This window comes from Myxine glutinosa, chromosome 8 (genome assembly GCF_964187855.1).
Source record: "Myxine glutinosa chromosome 8, kmMyxGlut1.1, whole genome shotgun sequence".
In the NCBI taxonomy this organism is placed as follows: Eukaryota; Metazoa; Chordata; class Myxini; order Myxiniformes; family Myxinidae; genus Myxine; species Myxine glutinosa.
In genome coordinates, this window is record NC_136268.1 from 99298452 (window position 1) to 99323971 (window position 25520).

At 44.1% G+C, this 25520-nt stretch overlaps 1 protein-coding gene across 4 annotated transcripts in view; it reads right to left on the reverse strand.

Moving 5' to 3' along the window:
- The window catches only part of XPR1 (xenotropic and polytropic retrovirus receptor 1), a 186052-nt gene that overhangs the window by 71107 nt on the left and 89425 nt on the right, over positions 1 to 25520 (reverse strand). For 3 of the 4 annotated variants that reach the window (XM_068124915.2, XM_068124917.2, XM_068124919.2), the window contains 3 exons: positions 12694 to 12914; positions 12462 to 12611; positions 9590 to 9673 (listed from right to left, as the gene is read on the reverse strand). In XM_068124915.2, the coding sequence (XP_067981016.1) occupies positions 9590 to 9673; positions 12462 to 12611; positions 12694 to 12914 (455 nt within the window). The remainder of the gene's footprint in view (positions 1 to 9589; positions 9674 to 12461; positions 12612 to 12693; positions 12915 to 25520) is intronic. The other variant, XM_068124918.2, reaches the window with a different exon arrangement.

Sequence of the window (25520 nt, forward strand, 5' to 3'; positions counted from 1 at the left end):
AGGGCCACGCCGGGTGAAGCTGTTCCTGGACGACCAAGCCGGCGCATTCGGCGCATGAACACCATCCTCCCTTCATTTCCCCCTGTGAGTGTGATCGTGCCAGTGTCTGGGGATAAGCTAAGACTGCTTAAGTTCTGCCCCGTGTCCCTTCTGCTTCTACCGATCCTTGTACATAATAGTGTAAATAATTATTAAACCTGTGTTCTTCCTTTTATTCGATCGTCTCGTCCGTTCCATCTATTGACTAAGCGTGGTACGAATTATCGCTCTAATCGGGTTCCAATACCAGGTAACTGTACGGACCACGTGGTACGTCATCCGCTCGGACGTACTCGAATTACGCGGGGTTCGTGAGAGGCTTGATCCCCGCTTCCGCGGCAGCGTAGGTACTTAGGTACGTGCGAGAATTGTCCCGAAACCCTACCTTGCGTCTGTCCGGGAGGGGTGACTCAAGTCTCTCGGTTGCGACGACCCAAAAAGAACAAGGGGCTTAATCTCTCCCCTTGGTAAGGGCAGGAGGGTCGCGCGAAAAATGAATGATCGTTTTAAGGCCATTTTTCCCCGCTAGAGCAGGGGTTAGCCTTGCGGGCCCCATGACAATTCATGGTTCCCTGTTTGAGGCAATGTTTTATGGGTCGCGCGAAAACCATAACAATATTATGGTTTGAGGCAGCTTTGCTGCATCAGGGCCTGGGCAGCTCACCATCATAGAATCCACGATGAATTCTTCATTGCACCAGAGGGTGCTTGAGGATAATGTGAGGCCATCTGTCGGAAAGTTGAAGCTCAACCGAAGGTGGACCTTGCAACATGACAATGACCCTAAACATACCCGTACATCCACCAAGGAATGGCTGAAAAGAAAGAAATGGAGGGTTCTGGAATGGCCAAGTCAAAGCCCGGATCTAAATCCCATCGAGATGTTGTGGGGGGATTTGAAACGAGCTGTGCATGCAAGAAATCTCACAAACATCGCACAGCTGAAAGAATTCTGCATGGAGGAGTGGGCAAAAATTTCTCCCAGTCGGTCAGAGACTGGTAGACAGTTATAAGAAACGCCTACTTGAGGTTGTTTCTGCCAAAGGGGGCAATACTACCTATTAGAGCCAAGGGTGTACTTACTTTTTCCACATGCGAAATTTGCATTTATGTTCATTTAAATTATACAATGGACTACAAAATGTAAATGTTTCATGATATTTGTTGTATTATATCGCCTTTATCAATATTGTTGAAATGAAGATCAAATAGCTGTATGTTGAAATATGTTGAAAAAGTCAAAACCTTACATGGGGTGTACTTACTTTTTCACGTGACTGTATGTCATCTACCATATAAAACACAGTTTGTGTATTTGTGTGACGTCTGTCCCCCTTTTGAAGGCTTTGAGCAGCGCTTTAGGAGGGATTTGAGTGGGGTTTCAATGAGCGATCTTTGAACACCACTGTGTCCCCACCGGTCAAAAGACCTAAAAGCCTCAGAGGACCCAAAAGACCCCAATGATCCAAAAGACTCCAAGGACCAAAATTACCCTGAAGACCCAATGGACACCAAAGACCCAAAATAACCCGAAGACCCAAAATAACCTGAAGACCCAAAAGACCCTGATGACCCTTGAATGAATGAATGAATGATCGTTTTAAGGCCATTTTCCCCACTAGAGCGGGGGTTAGCCTTGCGGGCCCCATGACAATCATGGTTCCCTGTTTGAGGCAATGTTTTTATGGCCGGATGCCCTTCCTGACGCCAACCTTTGGTCACGTTCTTACGATGCGCAGGGATACGGTGTACCTATTCTAAATCGGGGTATATACCGTGATCATTCATCCCAGCAAGCTGGTACTCAATTTGCCAACCTCGGAAGGATGACAGGCTGAGTCAACCCCCCTGGCGTTAATTCAGCGATCGACCGGGATTCGAACCCAGGATCCTTGGATCCCAAGCCGGCACCCTAACCGCTAAGCCAACACCCTTGAAAACCCAAAATACCCCAAGGACCGAAAAGACCCAAAAGACACCAAGGACCGAAAAGACCCAAAAGACACCAAGGACCGAAAAGACCCAAAAGACACCAAGGACCGAAAAGACCCAAAAGACACCAAGGACCGAAAAGACCCCAAAGACCTTTAAATACCCTGAAGACTGAAAATATCGAAAAGACCCTGAAGACTGAAAAGACCCAAAATACCCCAAATACCTTCTTTTTTTTTTTCTTTTTTTTTTGTATACAAGATCGAGGCTCGTGAAAGAGCTAACATTAATCACACAAAAAGACAAACCAACACACAAAAAAAACAAACAACAAGGGGAGCGGCAGACAAGATGGGGAGAGAGGGGGAAGGACACAAAAGAGAGGGGGAAGAGGGGGAAGGACACAAACACAACATTTGAGAGCAGGGACATCGGGAGGACTTGGGGGGGAGGTGGGAGAGGAATAAAACATATGAACACTGCAAGGACTCTGGGGTGAATTACCGGGGGTAGAAAAGATCAAGGTTTTCGATGGGGGAAGATAAGAGATGGTGGTGAACAGCTGTTTTAAAGACCTGGAGGGAGGAGTGGGATTGAAGGGAGTGGGGGAGTTTGTTCCAGAGGCGGGAGAAAAGGGGAATGAAAGAGTGAAGGTGAGCAGAGAGCCTAGACTTTGGCAGTTTAACCATAAGAGGGTTGCAGGCAGATCTTGTGCGACCTGAAGGAATATTGGGGGGACAGAGCACAGAGAGAGCTGGGGGAGCAAGGCCGGAGAGGAGTCGGTAGAAGACAGAAAGACCACCAACCTGCTTGCGGTGAGTGAGTGAAAGGCCCTCGGTGTTGACTACATCGCAGGAGATTCCAATGATTCTGAAAGCTTTGGCCTCAACAGCGTGAAGCCGAGCAAGGTGTGAGGCAGGAGCACCAGCCCAGAGGGGGGAACAGTATTCCATTGAGCTGCGGATGAAAGCCTTGTATGTGGTGAAGAGCTCAGGTGTGCCAAGGAAGGACTTCGCACGACGGAGGATGCACAGTCGGCGACTGGCTTTGGAGGCCAGCTTGGAAATGTGGTTTTCCCAAGAAAGATCATGGCAAATAGTGAGACCCAAAAGCTTGAGTGACAGAACTTCTTGGAGAGGATTGTTGAGAAAGTAGATGGGAGAGTTGTCCAGTCGGTCCTTTCGGAGAGACATTGTAAGAGTGTGAGATTTGTCAGGATTGAAAGACATGTTCCACTTGTTTGACCAGTCTGTGATTTTGTCCAGGTCTGCAGAGAGTGAGGAGGCTGCAGACTGCCGATCTGAGGGATGAGGAATGGAGCGACAGAGAGTAGAGTCGTCAGCAAAGATATAGAGAGGATTTTCAAGAGAGTCAGAGAGATCATTGATTAAGACCAGAAAAAGCACAGGGCCCAGAACACTACCTTGGGGAACTCCAGCCTGAACAGGAAGAGGAGATGAGAGAAACCCATTCAGGGCCACACGTTGACTACGACCAGAGAGGAAGTCCGCCAGCCATGTGTGGAGATTTCCATGGATACCAAAGGAGGAGAGTTTGGTGAGCAGAGCAGGGTGCCAGACCGTATCGAAGGCACGTGAAATGTCAAGGGAGACAGCTCAAATTTCCTGTTTGGTGTTGAGGACCTCCATCCATTGTTGAGAAAGCAGAAGCAGCATGTCCAGAGTAGAGTGACCAGGTCTGAAACCAAATTGATGATCAGAGATCAAGCCATTGGAGAAGAGGAAAGATTTAATATCTGAAGCAATGATGGATTCCATGACTTTGCTGATAATTGGGAGAAGGCTGATTGGTCTGTAGTTGCTGGGATCTGTTTTTGCACCTTTTTTGTGCAAAGCGGTGATGTTGGCTGATTTCCAAGCAGATGGCAGATGACCTTGAGCAAAAGAGAGGGTGAAGAGAACAGAAAGAGGGAGTGAAAGAGCAGAAGAACATGATTTTAGGACCCGTGGGCTGATGCCGTCAGGACCAGTTGCAGAATCAGAGTCGAGGGTTGACAGAAACTTTTCCACCTTGTCAGGAGGAAAGGACACAGAGTCCAGGAGCAGCTGGGTACGACTGGGTACGGTGGGTACAGAGAGGGATAGGTTTGGGACACAAGATTTAGAGGCAAACACAGAGTTGAGGCATTCAGCTTTTTCACGTGCGGAGTCAGCCGTTAAGCCGTTTGAGGTGAGGGAGGGGATGGAGGGGGAACAAACACCAGAAACAGATTTGACCAGACGCCACCAGGATTTGGAAGAGGGAGACAGATAAGAGAGTTCGGTCTTGAGAATGGTGAGATATTGTTTCCTGGCTCTCCTGAGGGTGGACACCCACTTGTTTCGGGCTTTGTGAAAGGAAATGAGATTTCCTTCCGTTGGATTTGCTTTCCAGGAGACGAAAGCAAGTTGTTTCAGGGCAACAGCCTCACCACAAGATTCCGTGTACCATGGACGGGAGGAAGGGTATGACAACTGAAGACGAGATGGGATAAATCTGTGCATGAGAGAGAGCAATTTACTTTGAAAGAATTCCCAGGATGAGTTGATGTCAGAGGCGGTAGAGATGGGAGACCAGTCCAGATGATTGATGGCTGCTTGAAGACCGTGCCAGTTGGCCTGAGTGAAATGCCAGACTCGTCGACGCTGAGGAGGCTCTCTGAGAATGGTCAGAGAGATGTCCACTTTGACAAGCACATGATCAGATGAGCCGATTGGAGCAGAAGAAGAGCAGCAGACATTTTCAGGGAAGTTTGTCATAACCAAATCCAGAAGAGAAGATGCTCCGTTGACTGAGATCCGGGTCGGGAAATTGACAGATTGTGTCAGTCCCAGTGAGTCGCAGAAGTCCTTTGCTGAAGAGCCATGGCTGGTGAGAGAGGTACCCACACCCAGCCAACTGGCATGGTGACAATTGAAATCACCACATATGAGGAAGAGAGAGTTGGGATGGGTAGATAGAAGTTGGTCCATATTATCAGACAGAGAGATGTAGATGGAGTCATCGCTGTTTGGTGGACGGTACAACACACATTATGAACAAAAGGTGGAAGCAAAGGGGAAGCCGTAGCCAAAGGTACGTCAAACGTACGTATCTTTGCTGGCCAAACATACGTATCTGGGGGTGAGGTGGAGAGAGGGCAGTGGAGGGCGAGTGAGGAAGAGAGTTTTTTATAAAGATAGCAACCCCACCTCCAGGACGAGGCTCAGGTCTATCATACCGGAGGAGGGAGTAACCTGGGAGAGATACCAAGGCATCAGAGACATCATGAAGGAGGAAAGTTTCTGTTAAGCAGATCACATCTGGTTTGTCAGAAGCAACCTGTATGGAGAGGTCAGTCAAGTTTGAGCGAAGGCCCCGGATGTTTGAGGTCCATACCGTTAATGAAGAGGAAGGGGGAGCATCGGGTCCAGAACAGGGGGGGGGAGGGGTAGGGTAAGATGTGGAAGAGGAGGAAGAGGTAGGGAGAGCTGTTGAAGGTGTGTCAGAGATTTCAGAGATTTCAGAATAGCTTGGAGAAAGGGAAGAATGGGGCGGACAAAAGGTTTGATGGAGATTGGGTGAGGCACAGTGAGGTGTTATTTGAGGAGGGGGACGAGCGAGGCAGAAGGTTTGGGGAGATGAAGGTGAAAGTTGGAAGGGGGAAGAAGCAGGGAGGATGCTTTGAGGAGGGGTGAGAGGGGAGTCTAGGAGGGGAGGAGCGAGGGAGAGTCTCGGAGGGGAGGGGTGTGGGGGGAGTTTAGGAGGGAGGGGAGGGAAGGGGGCAAGGGGGGAGATTTGAAAGGGATGGGTGATGGGGAGGATTTGGAGGGGAGGGGTGAGATTGGATTTTGAAAAGTGTACGATTCATGGGAAACGAACATTTTTTGCAAAATGAGTTTGAGACCTTCGAGTCAAAAATACGTTTGAGGACACTGGAGGAGGGGTGGAGTTCTGGATAGTTTAGGGAATGTAGAAAGGAGGAACTGTAAGAGATGGTATTATATATATTTTTTGGAATGAATAGATTTGGTGAGCAAGACGAAAGCATCCTTTTGTAGGAAAAGAAGAAAAGGGTGTTATAATATATGAGAGAAAATAGTTGTTCAGGGGAGAGATTATACATTTCTAACCGCGTGATCGCGAACGAAGAACGAACGAACAAAAAGAACAAATAAACGAATAAGACCTGGGAAGGAAAAAATTTTTTTTTTTTTTTTTTGTGAGTACAGATATTAAACAAGGAGGTACGGGGTGAACGACTGGGACGAAACAGAGAACGAAAATAATTTCAGCGCATTCGACGAATCGCTGAGAGAAAAACAAAACCACAAGGTCGGAGACGGTACGGTAGCCTAAGCCTACGAGTACTAGGCCTCAGAATACTCGATACGCATTCACCGACGATTGTGTATACATGTACGAAAAATTAGCACCGAAAATTTTCCAAAAGATACGCTATAGGTACACACACCGAAAGATAGATACAGTCTCGACAAAAACACGATTGTGAAAGATCACTTAGCTTCGAGAGCGTGAGCGCATGGAGCAGCTTCGAAAAGACGTGACCTCGCCGTGATCTCGCGAGATCTTTTTTCCAAAGACCGGAAAAACCCCAAAGACCAAAAAGATCAAAAAGACCCAGAAGACCGAAAAGACCCCGAAGACCCAACAGTCTGTCTTCTACCGACTCCTCTCCAGCCTTGCTCCCCCAGCTCTCTCTGTGCTCTGTCCCCAAAATATTCCTACAGGTTGCACAAGATTTGCCAGCAACCCTCTTATGGTTATGGTTAAACTGCCAAAATCTAGGCTCTCTGCTCACCTTCACTCTTTCATTCCTCTTTACTCCCACCTCTGGAACAAACTCCATCACTCTCTTCAATCCCACTCCTCCCTCCAGGTCTTTAAAACAGCTGTTCACCACCATCTCTTATCTTCCCCCATCCAAAACCTTGATCTTTTCTACCCCCGCTCATTCACCCCAGATACTTTTTTTTTTGGAAATTCCAACTTCTTTCCTGGAAGTCCTTGCAGTGTCCATATGTTTTATACCTCTCCCACCTCCCCCCAAGCCCTCCCCCTCCCACATTTCTCCAGATGTCCCTGCTCTCAAATGTTGTGTTTGTGTCCTTCCCCCTCTCTCCCCATCTTGTCTACCGCTCCCCTTATTTTTTGTGTTTTATGTGTCGGTTTGACTTTTTGTGTGATTACTGTTAGCTCTTTCACGAGCCTCGATGTTGTATACCAAAAAAAAAAAAAAAAAAAAAAAAATGTACGATTTGAGTAGGGTTTTAATGGCCAATCTTTTAACACGATTGTGTGTTCGATACGGTCTATTTTTGAGGATAAAACAAACTCGAAAAACATTTTCTTCTTTTGGCAATGTAGATGGTGGTTTGCAAACTAAGCCCCAAGGGCGGTATACAGAAGCGTTTAAAACACAAACAAAAAATACAAACAATAAATACAAGACCAGTGACATGAAATTCACTACACGAGATTTATAATGCGCGCAGAGTAAAACTTTTTTTTTTTTTAAGTTGAAATTTTCAGTTGTCAAATACCAAATTTTGAGTTTAATTTTTTTTTTCCATTTTGACCTGTGTCCCTACGTGTCCACCTCCCTGGGCATGAACCGGGGGTCAAATCCAAAAATCATTACATATTTCATGTGTCTCCCAATGTTGAATGCATATACAAAGTTTAATTTTAAAATGTTTTAAAATGTGCCCGTAATTGCATTTTTTGGCATTTGACCTTTTGACCCTGCCAGCCCTATCCGAATCCCTCTTGAACTTTGAGGTATCATGTTAAATATCGTTTTTGCCCCCATCTCTCAATGGTGAAGAATCACTTAAAATTTGTATCCCCATCCGGATCTTCACCAAAATCTAATCAATGCATCCTTATCGCACACCCAATCTGTCCACCAAATGTCATCCGAATCCATCCACAACCTTGAGATATCCAGCTCACAAACAATGTCAGGGGTGAATACATAATTGTCCATCTACCTTCAACAGTGGAGGTAAAGAGACTGTACTTGCATTTCGTCACCTGGCTGGTCATTCCATAGTTCAAGTTAATGCTGTATTTTAATACAAGATTGAACCAAAATGCATGATATAAATCTCTAGGTCTAAATAGATGTTAAAATTTCAATAACTATGCATAAATAAGGTAAAACCATGAATGTTATTTAAAAAAAGAAAAAAAGAAGCATTTTCATTAATGATCAAGGAACACAGAGATCAAAATCTCATCTTACTAGAATTCACCAAATGTCCGTCTGTCCATCCGTTTCCAGGTACCGCAAAAACGGCTGAACCGATCGCAACGATATTTTGGGTGGGTAATCCTGGGACCCCCTGGAGTAAAATAGGCTATATTGTTTTTCCAATTTTTCCCAAACACGATGGAATAATATTTACCGATATGAACAGTGATGTGGCTTTTATTGAAATTCTACAAATACTGTTTAGATTTTGATGAGAATTATGAACCTGCCGCATATGCAGAAGTGGACAGACCACGGCAATGAGCGGGTTTGATAATATCCCAATACAACCGTCATTTAAAACAGTATTTTGTTGAAGTATCAATTGATGATTGGAATTGAGTGAATGCAATTACGGTTTTGAATTCGTAATTGTATTCACCCAACCATATGGAACTTCACATCAGGATTTTAACATTTGTTTATGTCACAAATGTTGTTAAAAGTTTATTTTTTATATTAATGCTATTTAATTTGTGATTGGAGTTATGCTGTTTGGAATGAAAAAAAAAAGAATATATCGACTTAAAGTGAATGACGAAATGCCGTGATGGTTTCTACTTTCCAAACGTGAAATTCGCAGATCGCCATATGCAGATTCGCCATTGCCTGGGTATGTATACCATATGGGAACAATCGTACCCGTTTGTTTGCAAACGGGTACGTTTTTCATGGAAGTCCTTCACAAACTTGCTGTCCATGTCTGACATGCGACTGAAGGTGCTACAGGAATGTGGAATTTATTGGTTTCATGCTTTAGCATCAGCCGTTTCTGCATTGTCCGTTTGCTTCTCGCCTCCCACCCGTGCATAGCACGGGTACCTCACTAGTTAATATAATCCAGCAAATGGATTACTCAAAGAAAAGGGGTAGTTCAGTATCAACTGGGTGTGAACAGGCTGTACCAAATAGAAAAGTGGAAGGAGTAAAAGAAAGCAGAAATTGATGCTTTAACATAGCTGCACGGAATGTTAGATAATTTGGTTTTGTGTAACAAAAGGGCATCATGGGCCTTAACCTACTTGCCTTGGATGCAAATTAAGAAGACGTGACACTTCAAGGTTTGGAGAGGCTGTTTGTAAACAGCAGGGAAATGCATCCTGCCATCTCACACGTGAGAACACAAGATGGCACGATTGCTCCACCAATCAAAAATGGTTGGCTTTCCAGTGCACATTTGACTTAAGCCCAAGAAAATGATGAGTGAACAGCACAACATAACAGTTGTATCATTCAAGAACAAATTGAGTTTGCAGTAATACGAATAAACAGGGGCATAGAGTATTCAAAGCAACCCAAAATGTAGTGCTGAACAACGTATATGCAACCTACACACAGATGGAACAAAAATGAGGAAATCACCTGTGCTGCCCCAAGTGGGGGTACACGTAGTCTCTTCATGGCTTTCTGCCTCTCTCCACCTTCAAGTTCATTCGTAAAAGTTGCCTGTAATATGATAAACATCCACAACTGCTGTATTAAAACAGAAAACAATAATCAAGCAAATATGTAACCAAAATATTTGCATTGTATTACAACAGGTAAAGTGGTTTGCTGGGTCATAGGACAGAGATGCATTCCATTCTGCACTCCCTATACTCATCTATTACTAAAAGGAAGTGTGTGTGTGTGTGTGTGTGTGTGTGTGTGTGTGTGTGTGTGTGTGTGTGTGTGTGTGTGTGTGTGTGTGTGTGTGAGTGAGAGTGAGAGAGAGTGAGAGTGAGAGTGTGAGAGAGAGAGAGAGAGAGAGAGAAATAAAAAACCAAGGTGTGTGTATTTCTGTGTAAGTGTCATTGGTTATCTCCACATGCAGGTTTCGGAAGGTGTACCGGAGTCTTCCAAGGTCTCAAAGTATCATCCTCTGTTTTGGTAAAACATCACATTTCATGGACCAAGCTGTGAAGTTTTGTTGTTCTCAAAGTTTTGTTGCAAGGGCTCTTTTTAGGATCTTCACTGAACCCCAGACAGCTTCCAACTGTAGTTTGTTTGATACTAATATTCCCAGGGATGGTTTTTAAGTTCTCTGTAAGGCTTTTCTTTTATCATTCCCATTGCTCCAATTATCACAAGTACAATTTCAGAGCTCTTCAGCTTCCAAGATATTTTGACTTCATTTTTGAGATGTTGGTATTTGCTCATATCTTATTGATTCTGCATTGTTTAGGCCAAAATGGCTGGGGACTGACATCTCAATTAGCAATGCCGTCTTTCATCTTTTGTACCTAAGTGCTATATTCGATTACAATGCTTTGTTTTCTATGTTCACGCTCGATGGGCTCATGATATCGTACGTGAGCGTTATGTACTTGTTTGCAATGATCACTTTAGGTTTATGGTTCCATGAGTTTTCTGCAACTAGGATATTGAAAATATTCAGTGGATAACTCCACATAGTTTGTTGTGCCTTGGTGTGTACAGCTGTTCTGACAGGAGTTTGTTGCATCCTGAAAGGAGGCGATTCATGCTGTTTCTATGTTGCAGAAACCACACCTATCTGATTGACTCAGTTCGGACATTTTCTTAAAGCCATTTATATAGCGTCCTTGGTCTTGGGCATTTATTACGATTCGTTCTCCATCCCAGTTGAGCCGACTACTTCTGAGCCATTTTTATGAGCCTTCTTTGTCTATAGCCAATCTGTCAAACTCTTTTTCATGTTTCCCTGCTCATTTATCTTTATCCCAGTTGTCGATGTATATCTGTTGATATTTTGTCTTATATGTTTATTTTGTCTTTTTTGCAATCGTCGTTTTGGTTTCACCTTTTATTCACCTGACACCTTCTATTCATACCTGTTTTTACAATCTTTTTGCAAGGTGGGTTAAGGATACCTTTTGTGAACTGCTGTTTTTGCGTTTGCATACAAATTGCATTCGGTAATTGGTTGATTTTTTTTTTCCTGTACTCAGCCAATCCTACAGTTCTCATTCTGTGCACTTGTTTGAGTTTCATCAGGCCGCTACCTCCTTGTTTCGGCAAGTATATTCTCGGAATGCATCAATTTTTGTGGAATATTTTGTGAGTAGTGAGGACTTTCCTTGTTTTGATATCTAGTCTGTTGATTTCTGTTTGTAGCCAGTTTATTATTTCACAAGTTTATTGGAACACTGGTACTGCAAGATGGTTTATGGCTTAGATTTTGTTTCTTGGGAGAGGTAACACTTTCTGAATCTGCTTTGTTCTACACAGGTATTCTTTGGTATTTGTTTTACGCATTTGTTTGTGCCGTATTTCATGGTCCTCTTCTACTATTAAGTATTTGTATGATGCTTCATTTTCAAGTTGCTGTATTTTTAGGTCAATTTTTATGTTGTCCGTTTTTGTTGGTTCATCTTGTATGAATGTACACTTGGCATTCATCTAGGCCAAATTCCACTTGAATGTTTTCGGAGTACCGTTTCATTTACTTCAGTTTTTCATAATTTGGTGTGAAGAGTTTTAAATCACACATGTGTAGTAGGTGTCACCTTTCCTGGTTCTTTTAATGTTCTTCTTTTGGACATTATGGTGTATCCGTGTCCTTGCTCATCATTGAGGTTGCTTAGTGGGTCCAGAGCCCAGCAAAACATGACTGGTGAAAAGGGGCCTCCATGGAAGATTTAGTGATGGATCTTCACTCCTGATATTTACATCTGATTGTTGTAATATCAATATCATATTCCAGAGCTCCAATGCCTTCTCAACCAGTCTAATTATTTTGGGGTCGATCTCGTACACGCATCAATTTTATCATCCATGAATGTGCGATACTATTATTAAACGACAGCAGGAACCCTTTTGAATAAAGTGTGATGGACATGGAAGGAGCACAAATATTATACATGGTAATCCTCAAAGCAATTCGATAATATATAATAGTACATGTGGGGAGCACACAAATAATAACCACAGCCACGATGACGGCAGCCGCAGTAGTGGCGCAGGCAGCCGCAGTAGTGGTGCAGGCAGCAGCAGCACCAGTAACTACAACTACTACTACTACTACTACTACTACTACTACTACTACTACTACTACTACTACTACTACTACTACTACTAGTAGTTAAAAAGATCAATTTTTGTGTTTCACTTTTTTGGACCCAGTTACAAATGCAATATGTTTATGAAGTGCAACATGTCTTTTGCTTAAACTCAAAGTGACAGGTAGACACTGATAGTATTGCTAAATCTCAACCCCAGAGAAGACTTAAGACAAATAAGGAAAAACAATTACAAAAACAAGAATATATCTCACCTCAGTCTCGATAATGAGCTGGTCAATTTTCTTGTTTGTATAGAAAGGAGCAGTCTCTACGTGGGCCACCCGCCAGTCAGCCCCTCTTGTTGTCTCAAGGATCTTGTCATGTTTCTTTAAAATTTTTCTAAATCCAGTAAAGTTGAGGTTCTGGTTGAGAGATCAAAGTTCCAAATAAGCATTTTGTTGACCACCAACAACCAAAATCAATATCTCCAATGGCTGGGTATACCTGGTAGTTTTGCAGCAGAATGAGGCTGAGGTAGAATTCGCTGAAAGCAAGCTTCAGGTCCCGCAGGTTACGGTAGTGGACACGTTGCTCATGGGAAATTTGGAAAACGCGCTTGCGCCGCCGCAATGCATGCGAGATTTTGCCCTCACGCTGTGCTTCCAGTGAAGACTGCAACTCGTTCTGCAAAGTTGAGAAGCCTCTTTGTGCCTCTGCAAGCTTCTCTTTTGATGCCAACATGGAGAGAGAGAGAGAGAGGGGTATGAGGAAGGAAAAGATCATAATACAAGTTCCCGTCAAAAGGAACTTCGACACAGGAGGAGGCCATTATGCCATCAAAGCCTGCGCTATTATCGTCAACTTAAGGTTGCTTTTCTGTGCTCTATTCTTTTTAAATGCTGAGCGTCAAGCTAGGAAGCAGCACATACCAATTTTACGACATAGCCCGTAGGGCAATGCCGTCTGGAACAGTGTTTGTCTGTCCATCCGGTGTATGTATGTATGTATGTATGTCCCACACAAACATCCGCCAGAGTATATATATATATATATATTGTAACGAATGTGGAAACGTTACAATGTGAACGTTACAAAAGTATGGTAACACCCTGTTAATGTAAATAATGGTCGCAGCCGTCCTCCTAGTTAATTCCATGAAACTTACACGCAGGTCACGATATATCTTTTAAATAGTGTATTTCCTTATTCCATGTAGGCTAAATATGTGTTTCCCACTAGATTGACTTTGCATTGTATCAAACAAAATAAGCGTAGGCCCTTCCAATTTCCCCAAACATCTCCGCTCTCCAAAGTTCCTTTCAAAAGGGGAGTTGTTTTCAATCCCGCAGGCCGCCATTGCCCATGTGCTAATCTCGGAGAAGGGCGTGTCTCCACCTCGTCATAAGAGGGGAGGAGTGAGCCAGCCCTAACAGCCAATCAGCACCGCGGTGAGCGACCCGTTAGGCGTGCCCTCGGAGCCGGCGGCTTAATTCCGCCCGAGGTGATAAAAGCGACTGTAAGGGACTGCTTTACCAGATGACCTGGGAGATGAGCAAAGAGGCGGCACCAAGAGGAGCGGTGAGATGCGAAACGCTCCAAGCCAAAGAGGAGAGGTACTCGGCAAGGAAACCAGCTTTGGAGAGACGCGCTGAAAGGAGGGAGACGGCTCCACCACAAGAAGAGGAGCAGGTGTGCCGAACCAGCGCGCGACGTCTACCGCAGCGGATACGCGACGGAGGGTTTTCCCGCCAAAACCGCGAGGAATTGAGAGCTGCTGCCTCCGACTTTGCCTCCCTCTCAAGCAATCCACCTCAAGCCCTACCTGCCTGCAATATCCCCTGTGTAAGTGTGAACGTCCTGTCCTGCTCGTTGTCTTGGGGTTAAGTAAAAATGAATAGTGTAAGTTAACGATTCGCTGTGTTACTGCTTCTTCCATCCATTGCTTGTGTGTGTATAATAAATCTGTTCTTCCTCCGTATTCTTCTTCTTCTTCTTTTTCATTCTCTTTCGGTCGCTTTAGAGGTTTCCCGATTGAATATCTGTGGGGCGATCTGGTCAACGTCGGGTGGAATCGGGTTCTAATCGGGGAGTAACTGTTCGGACGCGGTTAAATACACCACCGCTCGGTCAATATAACATCTAAAACCGCGTCGGTAACAATATATATATGCGTGTTGCGGTTTTATGGAGTCTTTGAGCCTCACATAGTTGGAGCTAGATATTTCGTAGTACTGCATATTGTTAAGTTAAATGTCCGATGTTCATGTAGTTGTATATACGTTGCGTATGTATTACATATGTTTCCCCCCGCTCAAACCCCACCCCCCCCTCCTGCCCCCCTAACCCCCTTTCCATATTGTGTTTCTAACCCCTACAGCCCATTGTGTTGAATGTTTATTTCCATCACTTGTCTCATCCCTTCAACCCCATGGTAACAAACCGCAAGTTCTGAATCCTTTCGGGTCCAGACCGGATCAGAAATGATACACGGCCACTACAGCTAGAACCAATCGGGTAGCGAGCGCAACCACGCAATAAAGCAGGTCTTTCATGCAAATTATCACAATACATGTGGCACAAACAGGGGCCAAAGACATCATGTCATTTGACTTGCTAAGAAGGCCTCCAATTGTTGACAAATTTCAGAACAGTCTCTGCAGATTGAAGATGCATTTCACGGAGGTCCAGTTGCCTAATGTTCAGAAGAAATGTGAAAGCCAAATAAATATCGATATTTTACAGACACAAACATGTTTGATGTATGCAACATGTTAGCATACTGACCATGCTAGAGTGTTTGGAGAGCAATAACACTAATACTACAACCATCCCTCATCCTCCACCCAAAATAAAGTATTGTATTGATTAAAAAAAATTCTTCGCTCTTTCAAACATTTAAAACAAACTTCAAACAAACATCACGTCCTGGCAGACTGAACTGGTCACCTCAATCATTTCTCTCCAACTCGTCAACAGTTTTATCATTAAATTGTAGTTTCTCATGAACGACTCGTGCTCTGTTGAACCTTACCTTGCCCCCTTACTTGCACGTTCCTCCCACCTACATTTCTGTTTATTCATTCCCTTGCTTATTGGGTCTCACTGCCGTCACTCTTTCAGTTCAGTCTTTTTACCTTTCATCACCTTGCTCTTCCATGAGCCTCGATCTTGTGTAATTTTAAAGTTCAATTATAAGGTAGTTCTTTTTCTATAAAAGGCAAGACCTGATAATAATGAAAGTTCAAGTGATAAACGTGAAAAGCTACAGCATGCAAGAGAAAATGTATCGACCCCCAAACCGTTACAATCACTGCTACGATGCAATTCCCTGTAAACTCGTCAAAGTCTACGAACGGTGACCTCAATGTCGGACTGTTGATTCCCGACATCACAATGAAATAATGTCTACCCCTATAAATCCAGCTCACATAAGCCAGAAATTGGCAAAGCAGAGGATGCAATGGCATACTGCACAGCAGGTGATACCCATGGCACCTCAGGGAAATTACAGGAAATAGGATGAGGGGAAATTGAAGTGCAAGGTTTCCTGAACCCATTCTAGGATTCTAGGAACCTACAAGATTTGTTATATGTTCCAAGAACAACAAGCATTTTACTCCACACAAGTACATTCACAACAACTACAAAACATACTTTATGTGCAGTATGTAAACATGAACAGAACTGGTACGATTTAAAATGTGCCATTCAGTACATTAATTTTGATATTACAAAATGTTTTCATTGTAATGTGTGTGAAAATAAACAAAATGAAAAATGCAAGCTGCAATATCAATATTCTGATGCTGATCTGTACGATACTCTGTTACAGACAGTCAGTGCTGCCGAAGCAGTTTCTTGGTAAAGGTTATTCTGGGTGGTTTGCCATTGCATTCTCAGCAGTAGTTAATGCAGGAAATAGGAATTTGTCCAGGGTGCATATAATAGCTCACCGACTCTTCACGAAGAACACCGTCAGATCTTTAATGTCCAACTAATGCCGGCGAACATGACACCCAGTTTAACATCCATCCGAGGGATGGCACACACACCGATGAATCACCTCGCCCGTGAAACAGTGATGACAGTTGTTGTTGTTGTTGTTGTTGTTGGTGGTGGTGGTGGTGGTGGTGGTGGTGTTTGTGTGTTGCCCCAGTCAGTTCTGGTAGAACAGACTAGTGGCATGGAGATAGCAGATCAATCTCGTAGGAGAGACACAGAGATACCTCTCTTGCTTACGTGAAGTCAGGACCACGCAGTCTTCCACGATTTGTTTTATTGTGGGTGGAGCGGCCGGGCAGTGGTTGTAGGTGTCATCAGTAATGTCATTGAGTCTACGTTTGTAGTGTAAAAGTTGTGGGTAGTGTCCACAGAGAAGACGTGAAAGGTGAACATGCCCAGACCTAGGGAGTAGTTTCTGCGTCATCGATTTGTGGAGGTTTCATGCCCAAGGTACTGTTTGGGCCCAGGTTATTTATTGTGTTTATGGTGATGTGGGTGTGGGTGTGTTATTTGTAGTTTCCGTTGTTTGGTGGGGGAATGTTACAAAGAATGTCACTGTCGTGTCTTTGTGGTGTAGTTTTAATGTGTCTAGGGGCCCGTGGGTGGTTGTACATGTAGTTGCATTGGTGATTGGGGTTGGCTGTTGCAAGGAACTGTGCACCTCATGTCTAAGTGGTGTTTGATTTTTAGCATTTTTATTTCTGTGTAGGCGCACGATGGGTGTTGTTGATATGCACCTGTGATGTGATTTGTTTTGCATGGTTTGCAGGGTGTTGAGAGGTGTGTTTGATAGGCCAGAGGCCCAAGATGAGCTGGCATAGTTGATGACTGATCTGATGTACTGTTTGTATATTGGTGATGTTGTTTCTTTGTGGTGTCTGAAGTCGGTGCCTGTGAGCACCCCAAGTGTGTCCAGCCTGGGTGTGCATGTTTTTTGAATGTTTGTGATGTGATCTGAGAATGGGATGGATGGGATAAAAGTGACGCCAAGTATTTTTGTTTGGTGTTTGTGTAGAATAGGGATGTTATTCAGTGTGATGTGTGGTGCAGCACAATGTTCCTTGGTATAATCTGTCAGCAGAGTGATTGTTGATTTTGGAGGGGATACTTTTAGTCTGTTGATGGTGAGCCAGGTTTGTAGGGTGCTGAGGAAGGGTTGAAGTTGTACTGTGGTGGTGTTGATGTTGCTATAAGTAGAGGTGATGAGTGTATGGCCCGCATATGAAGCGAATTGTATGTTCTCCGGTGCTTGCGGAATATCGTGCATGAACAGATGAAAGAGTGTGTGGAGAGGACTGTGCCTTGAGGGACTCCATTCGGAAAGTATCATGTGCGTGATAACCTTCTGTTAAAAATTACGAATGATTGTCTGCATAATAGGTAGTTGGCCAGCCACCGTTTGATGTTGTGAATGAATGTTTGTGTTGAGTATTTTGTTTGTGAGTAATATCTTTGGGAGTGTGTCAACCACTTTGCTGATGTCTACTGTGGAAAGAATAGTGCTGATTTTGACACAGTGGTTGTTTTTGACACAGTGGAGTTTGACACGATATTGTTGAAGCCTTCAAAGGTGTTTTGTGTGAGGTTTGTACAGAGAGTAGTGGTGGAGTGGTTTGGTCTGAACGAGATTACAATGCAGGCTAGACAGCTTAGAGGTGAGTGTGCATACCTCTAGGTTATCCTGCCAGCCAAATGTCAATATAATACAACAATGCAATAAGTTCTCCAGCCTGGTGTTGGCTTAGCGGTTAGGGTGCCGGCTTGGGATCCTAGGATCCTGGGATCCTGGGTTTGAATCCCGGTCGATCGCCAAATTAACACCAGGGGGCTTGACTCAGCCTGTCACCCTTCTGAGGTCGGCAAATTGAGTACCAGTCCACTGGTAATTCCCTGTTTCAAAAGGCGACTAACAGGGTTGGCAGCAGGAAGGGCATCCAGGTCGTAAAACATTGCTTCAAAAAGGGGGCCAAGGTGCCCGAAAAAGGCCAACCCCTGCTCTGCAGGGATAAAAGGCCTCTAAAGGTGGTATATAATACAATAAGTTCTCCGACATCGCTTCCTACAACATTTTATTACAACGTCGCTAACCAATAGGGGATCACTTTTTAACTCAACTGGACTACTGTCCAGTTGAGTTCATCACATAGTGAACCCTCCAGCGTCCGTCGTCTGTTGTCGTCGTCATCTGTCAACTTGTCCAGTCAGTTCAGTTGAGTTCTGCTTCCCTGGAAGCTCTAGTCTTATAATGTCGTGACGTTTGCATACAACATCGCCGGTTCCCAGCGGTTGGTATTTGTGGTGATTAATCCTTTCAATGTGCTGATTATGATGATGGTGTTTAAACCAGGTGATGAGTATGTTGACCCTTTGAGTACAGATGACGTCCAGTGCCGCAACCCGCGAAAAAGTTTTGTGTACAGGTGACGTTACTACACGTCATCGACTATACCTATAAATCGATTGTCAGTACGTGGTTGAGTACGTGGTTGAGTACGTGGTTGTACGTATTAACCCTTAGAGTACGTGGTTGCATTCCCGTACCAAAATGACAAATTAATCCCGTACCAGGGGTATTTTTATCAAAAAAAATCCCATACTCAAAGGGTTAAAACCAAAACAAAATAAATCTCACTCACATTTAAAATGCATAGATGTGTTTAAATGAAATCCTGTGGTTGGTGAGGAAGAAAAAGGTTTGCGCTTTACTGTATTGCTGTTGAGCCGTGGTTGCTTGAAGATGACGTCGAAGATGTCAAGCAGACCAACAACAACAACAGGCATTTCAAGGCCATTTTCCCTGCAAGAGCGGGGCTTAGCCTTGCGGTCCCCATGACAATCGTCTCCTTTTTGCCCCATTTTCTGCATCTCCCATCTCCCATTTCTTCTTCCACCACCTTTAGCCAAGTCTTTTTCTGTCTTCCCCATCCTCTACTTCCTACTACTCTTCTCAACCAGTCACTTTCATCCTTCCTCAACACATGACCAAACCATCTCAACCCGTTTCTCTTCACAGCATCCATCACAGGCTCTATTCCCATCATCTTTCGCAATTCATCATTTGTCTTCCTCTCTCTCAACGATACTCCACACATCCACCGAACCATTCGCATTTCCACCCTTTCCAGCCTTCGTTGCTGCTCTATGTTCATTACCCATGTCTCACTCCCATAAATCATAACACTTCTCACACATAGAGCACACACCTTTCCCTTCAGTTTCAATGACACTCCCGTCCTCGTCAGCACGCCACTCAGTTCCCGAAACTTCTTCCATGAACATCTCACTCGAGCAACCGTTGCCGAATCTGATCCACCTTCTCCATTCAGCATGTCTCCAAGGTAACAAGATGTTTTCACACCTTCCAGCTTCACGCCATCTCCAACTCAACATTTCCTCCATTTGCAGCTCCCTCTGTGCACACCTTACACTTGAATGTAGCTGCCACAATGGTTAATGACCCTCTCAAACCACTACATTTTTGATGAACCCACTCAGCGCACATTGTACATTGAATGGAATTCACACCGACACCCTTCCTGCACCCAGCACACGGCCACGTCCCAGTTCTTTCCACCTCACCACATGCTTTACCACTTGCGATCACCTTCGTTTTTCCGATATTCACCTTCAGACCTTTTGACTCCATACATTCCTTCCACTTGTTCATCTTCTCCTTCAGTCCATCCAAACTTTCTGCAATCAACACCAGATCATCTGCATACAACAACTCCCATGGTAAATCCTCCTTTACGTTCTGAGCCAGCACCTCCATCACAGCTACAAATAGTAGTGGACTTAGTACCGACCCCTGATGCACTCCCACCTTCACCTCAAACTCACCACTGTTCCCATCCTTCGTCCTTACAGCTGTACGCGCTCTTTTGTACATTGCCATCACTACTCTGATCAATCATTCCTCCACTCCTAACTTCCTCAATGCCCATGTCACTACTTCACGTGGAACTCTATCGAATGCTTTCTCCAGATCAACAAACCCAAGAAACAACTTCTTCCTCTTCTCCATATACTTCTCCTGCAACTGCCTCACAATAAAAAGCGCGTCTGTCGTTCCTCTTCCTGGTATAAATCCAAACTGCATTTCGTCAATCTTCACTTTCTTCCTTATCCTCCTCTCCAACACCTTTTCCAATACCTTCATTCCATGCTCCATAACTTTATCGCTCGATACGAGCCACAGTCCAGAGGGTCACCTTTCCCCTTGTATAGAAGGACGAGGGTACTCAGTTCCCAATGCACTGGAATGCGGCCTTCTTTCACCACCAGATTGCAGATCTCTGTCATTCTCTTCACACCCCAATTTCTCGCTGCCTTCAACATATCTCCCACAACTCCCGTCGGCCTCCTGCTTTTCTACTTTTCATTGCTGTTATCGCTTCCTCAACTTCCTTCTCGGTTATCTTCTCTGCTGGTCCTAAAACTGGGTTACTCTCTATGTTGCCATCCCATTCATTCTCTGCATTCAACAGTATTTCCATATATCTCTTCCATCTTCCTTTAATTCCATCTGGGTCCACAACGATTTGTCCCACTTCATCCTTCAAGCAACTCACCCCCATCACATCACACCTCTCTTTCGCTATCTGCTTTGCAATCTTGAATACCGCTCTCTGACCCTCTTCCAAATCCAAGCGTTCTCCGAACATTGTCCTACATGCCTCCTGTGTCTTTTCGACCTCTTTCTTTGCAGCCTTCTAGGCTGCCTTATAACTTTCATGCTCTGCTTTTTCTGTTCCCGTACCCTTCGCCTTCTGCCACTCCTTGAGCTTCTTCCTCTTCTCGTCAATCTTCTCTCCAACGTCATCATCCCACCACCATGTTTCCGAGTGCCTCGGTGGTCCTTTTGTCCACACACATACCTCACCAATGGCTCCCAACAGACTATCTTTCATTGACATCCAACCACTTTCAAGCTCAACCACATCATCCTCCACCATTCTCAGCCTCTCTTCTTAATGGCTCCCTCACTGTCACCTCTTTCAACCTCCCCACCTTCATTCTCGGTTGGTACTTCACCCGCTGAGCTCTCCTCACACCTTTCACTCTTATGTCACAGACAACCAAGTGGTGCTGTGAAACAGCCTCCTCCCCCGGGATCACCTTTGTGTCCCAGAGGTGCCCCCTATCTCGCCTACGCACCAGCAGGAAGTCAACGGTTGTCGTCGACCCACCTGACGTGTATGTAACAAGCTTATTATCCTCTTTCTGGAACTGAGTATTACAAATCAACAAATCAGCTCCATCAGCAAACTCCAAAATCCTTTCACCTTCTCCATTTCTCACACCATATCCGTAACCCCCATGAACTCCCTCAAAACCGTCCATACTCCTTCCCACATGTCCATTTAGGTCTCCTCCTAGCACAACAACTTCCTCATCTTTCACGTTTTCCATCAGCTTCTCTATAGCACACCAGAACTTGTCCTTCTCTTCATCGCTCCGACCAACGTGCGGAGCATATCCTGAGATGATGTTCACCAAGAGCTTTCCAATCATGATTTTCACCATCATCAACCTTTCACTCACTCTAGTCACACTCACCACACTGTCTACAAACTCCTCAGAAAACAGGACACCAACACCATTCACGCCCTCCGGGCACCCTTGCCACACAAACTTGTATTTCTGTCCCTGCCTGCCCTTCACCATTCTCACACCACTTCCCTTCCATCTCGTCTCCTGCACACAACATATGTCCACTCTTCTTCTGACCAATACTTCAACCACTTCTCCTGATCTCCCTGTCATTGTCCCTACATTCCATGTCCCAAACCTCAGAAACCGATCTCCACGTCGGGCATCAGACGTTTCGTCGTCATAAATGGAATGATTTCCACCCTTGCTTCGATGGGGTTCCCCACCTTGAGTTTTGACGAGAGGGAGTGGGGTCCCCCACAGGGTACTTCGGGCTGTACCCTGCCCATATGTAGTCGTAATTGTCATGGTTCTCTTTATGAGGCAATGTTTTTATGGCCAGATGCCCTTCCTGACGCCAACCCTTTTAGTCGCCTCTTACGACACGCAGATATACGGTGTACCTATTCTTAACCGGGGTACACACCGGTGAAGATGTCAAGCAGACCAAACAAACAAAATCCACCTCGCTCAATAGTCTTGTTGATGTACAACAAGCTGTTACAACCTCTGAAGGAGAAGGGCGTAGGTTGACCGAGAGATTCAAACCTTCACAGCCCGAGAGGGTTGCGGGACTCTGTTCGGGGCTCGATTGATTATTATTACAGTACCTTCGCACAAACGTGAGTCTCAGAACGTCATTCATTTTGCTTTGCTTGCTCGTTCACTCTCCTTCGCGCTATGCAGATGCATTTATCGTCACACCATTCATCTTCGTCAATCATTCTTTCATGCAACTTGCATCTCCGTCATTTCACTCTTTCTCTTCCTTATTTATGTATTTGCCTTCCGCCCTTGCACACCTTCGATTTCACGTTCCCAAATCCGATAGCTACGCCACTGGAAACGCATTCAAACATGCCGCAAGTGACGTGGAAATTTATCATGAAAAGAAAAAGGCAGCCAAGCAAATCTCCATAACGCCTTATTTTAATGTGGACAAATGTGCACTGGCATTCTGGGAATTCCCCATGGGAAATCCCCCCATGTCTGACACGACTATTTCTTGTGTTGTGGAAACTCCGCAGACATCACTCGCCTCCAGACCGCCCTGCAACTTTGGTCAAGCCCACTTCCACGACGTGGGACTTCCTTAAACCATCTCTGGTTGGAGGATGTACTGAGGTTATCACACCACTTCCGCACACAGGCTGCCCTGCTGCCTTCCGCACACCACTTTTACTTTTTTTTTGTTTGTTTGTTTGTTTGATATTTTATTTTATGATTAGGATGTTATTGAATGTAAATGTACAAAAATATGCTTTTTTAGACTTATTTATTAAAGGCGTTTTTAGTGCAAAAAAAACCTATGACTTGAGAAATATCAAATGTTATTTACATTAATATAAATGGGAAAATGCATTTACAACGTCTTCTCCTCCAATATCACACTTTTTCGGGACACATTAACGATGTTGTTGGAGAACTTAATGTATCAGGTATTTTCATGAACAGTGGCCATCTTGAAAAAAAGATAAATCGCACCCATGTCTGAAAGAAGCAGTTCAGTTTGGTTCTCAGCTTTGCCTATTTCATATTAAAAATGCCAAAGGAACCCCATTATAATTACCCTTAAAGCCCTCTAGAATTACCCTTCAGAAATAAAAATGGTAGGTTAGAAAGTTTCTTCTTTATTTTTGACGCATGGCCCTAGCCAAATATTGAAGTGGCTTCACCGCCTAAAAAAATAAATAATCAGAAGCGGTGGTCTTCCACTGTATCAAATCTGGTACTTTTAACACAAAACCCACAATGGTTTCACCATCCTTCTGGAGTCTACACTAAATACTTTTTGGGCAGGAAACAGAAATTTGTCAGGGTACTAACTATTTATTTTACAAAGGTAGTGGGGAATCTTAAACTTCCACATGAAATTAACTTTCCTGATGTTTCGATGTACTAACATCCATTCACAAAAACCTCAGCTCTTGAAACTTCAGATTTACTCTGGACCAATCATTGTGTGTGAACTCATCTTTAAAATTATGGTGATTTCTGTGACAAATTATCTCTTATTTTAACAATTTACATGGTGCAGAGAACTCGGAAAAAAAAGAGGTGATAAGAAAAGATAACATTTCACCCTCTCTGCTCCAACGCTTACCACCCATAAATAAGCATTCAACACAAATAATAGTCAGATAAATCTTTGAGAAGCAACCCTTAAAAAATGGCTGTGGGCTTAGTTGGTAATGTTACCAGCAAACTCGATCATTTGGGGATAAAGGCTTTAACTGCAGCAAAAGTATTGCATGATCACTGATCAAGGTGCAACATTCCAAATAAATAAATACATAAGTCTTTTGGGCATAAGGGATAATGCCAATACAATTACTGGGCATTAGGACACCTTTCCATGCATATCTCATTGAACATTTTGCTTTCAGCTGTTGACAGTGTTACGGATTCGGCACTTCCGTGGTTGTGGTTTTCATCCACTTGAAACATTTCTGGTTATGTATTATTATTCTTATGGGGGTTTGAAGGAAATGGCGATTATCGTTGTTGAAAGGTAAGGTTATTGTTGTTAAAAGGCAAAAAGGGTTAATATTTTAAATGAAACAGGAAGCCGGATCGGGAACCGGAAGAAGAAGAAGAAGAAGGCGTGAGGAGTAAAGTCGGGGAAGACGCGTGGCTTGAAGCTCCGTAGCGAGCGTGGTAGAGCTAACATCGAGAGTGAACTTTGAGTCCTTGAAAGGAATTTCCTGCGGTCGGTGTTATCGCTGTAGGATTGAGAAACCTGCATAGTCAGGTTTCGAAGAATCCCCCGCCAGGTCGCTTCGACTCACGTAAGAGCCATCGGTCATTTTGAACCTCACGCGTCGTTCACTGAAAAAGGTTTTGCCGCATCAGCTTGTCTCGCCCTCCGGTCGTTTGCCGGGGATGTGTGTGCACAAAGCGGCGTTCGAAGATTACGCTGCGGTTCGCTGATTGAACTGTGAATGTGCACGACTGGTTCACGCCTTTGGGATTTCCCTTTTTGCCGCCAGTTTGCTGTGGGTTTGCTCTGCCTCCACCTCATTACTCGCCTCATCGCCTCTTCGCCGGGATCACCTTTGAGTTATAGAGACATTGCGGAGTGTTCTGTTCCATTCACTGGGAGCGCAGTGAGTTATGTTACTTTAGCAGATGGACCATCTTAAGATATATTGATTGTATTGCTGATTGCTATCATTGTTGTATCGTTATTCCTGTGTGATTTTAAAAATATTATTTGTTTGTTGATAACCATTGGTGTGGTTTCAATATTGATTTTGACACGGAATAACATATTTTTCTGCCGTGGCTCCTCTCGGGGTTCGGAGGTATACCGAGACCAGGAGGTCGGGGAGGAACACGTAACAGAAATTGGGGGCTCGTCCAATTGACTCGTGGGCTCGAAATTGGGTCTTCGTCCGGGATAAAAAAAAAACATTCCGTAAATCTCGGACGGTGGATTAAATTCCTTAAATTTCGTCCGGGATAGAATTCCCTAACATTCCCAAATTTTCCAATTTTGGAATATTTTCCAACAGTCCCAAATTTTTCAAAAAATAAAAATAAAAATAAAAACTTTATTTTTATTTTTTATTTCTTGTGTGAAGGTTAACAGGTGCTAACGGATAGCCACCATGGAGTTTGACGCAGAGAAGTTTGTAGCGACCCCTAGTGAGGCACAGTTCTGAGCGTTACTAAAA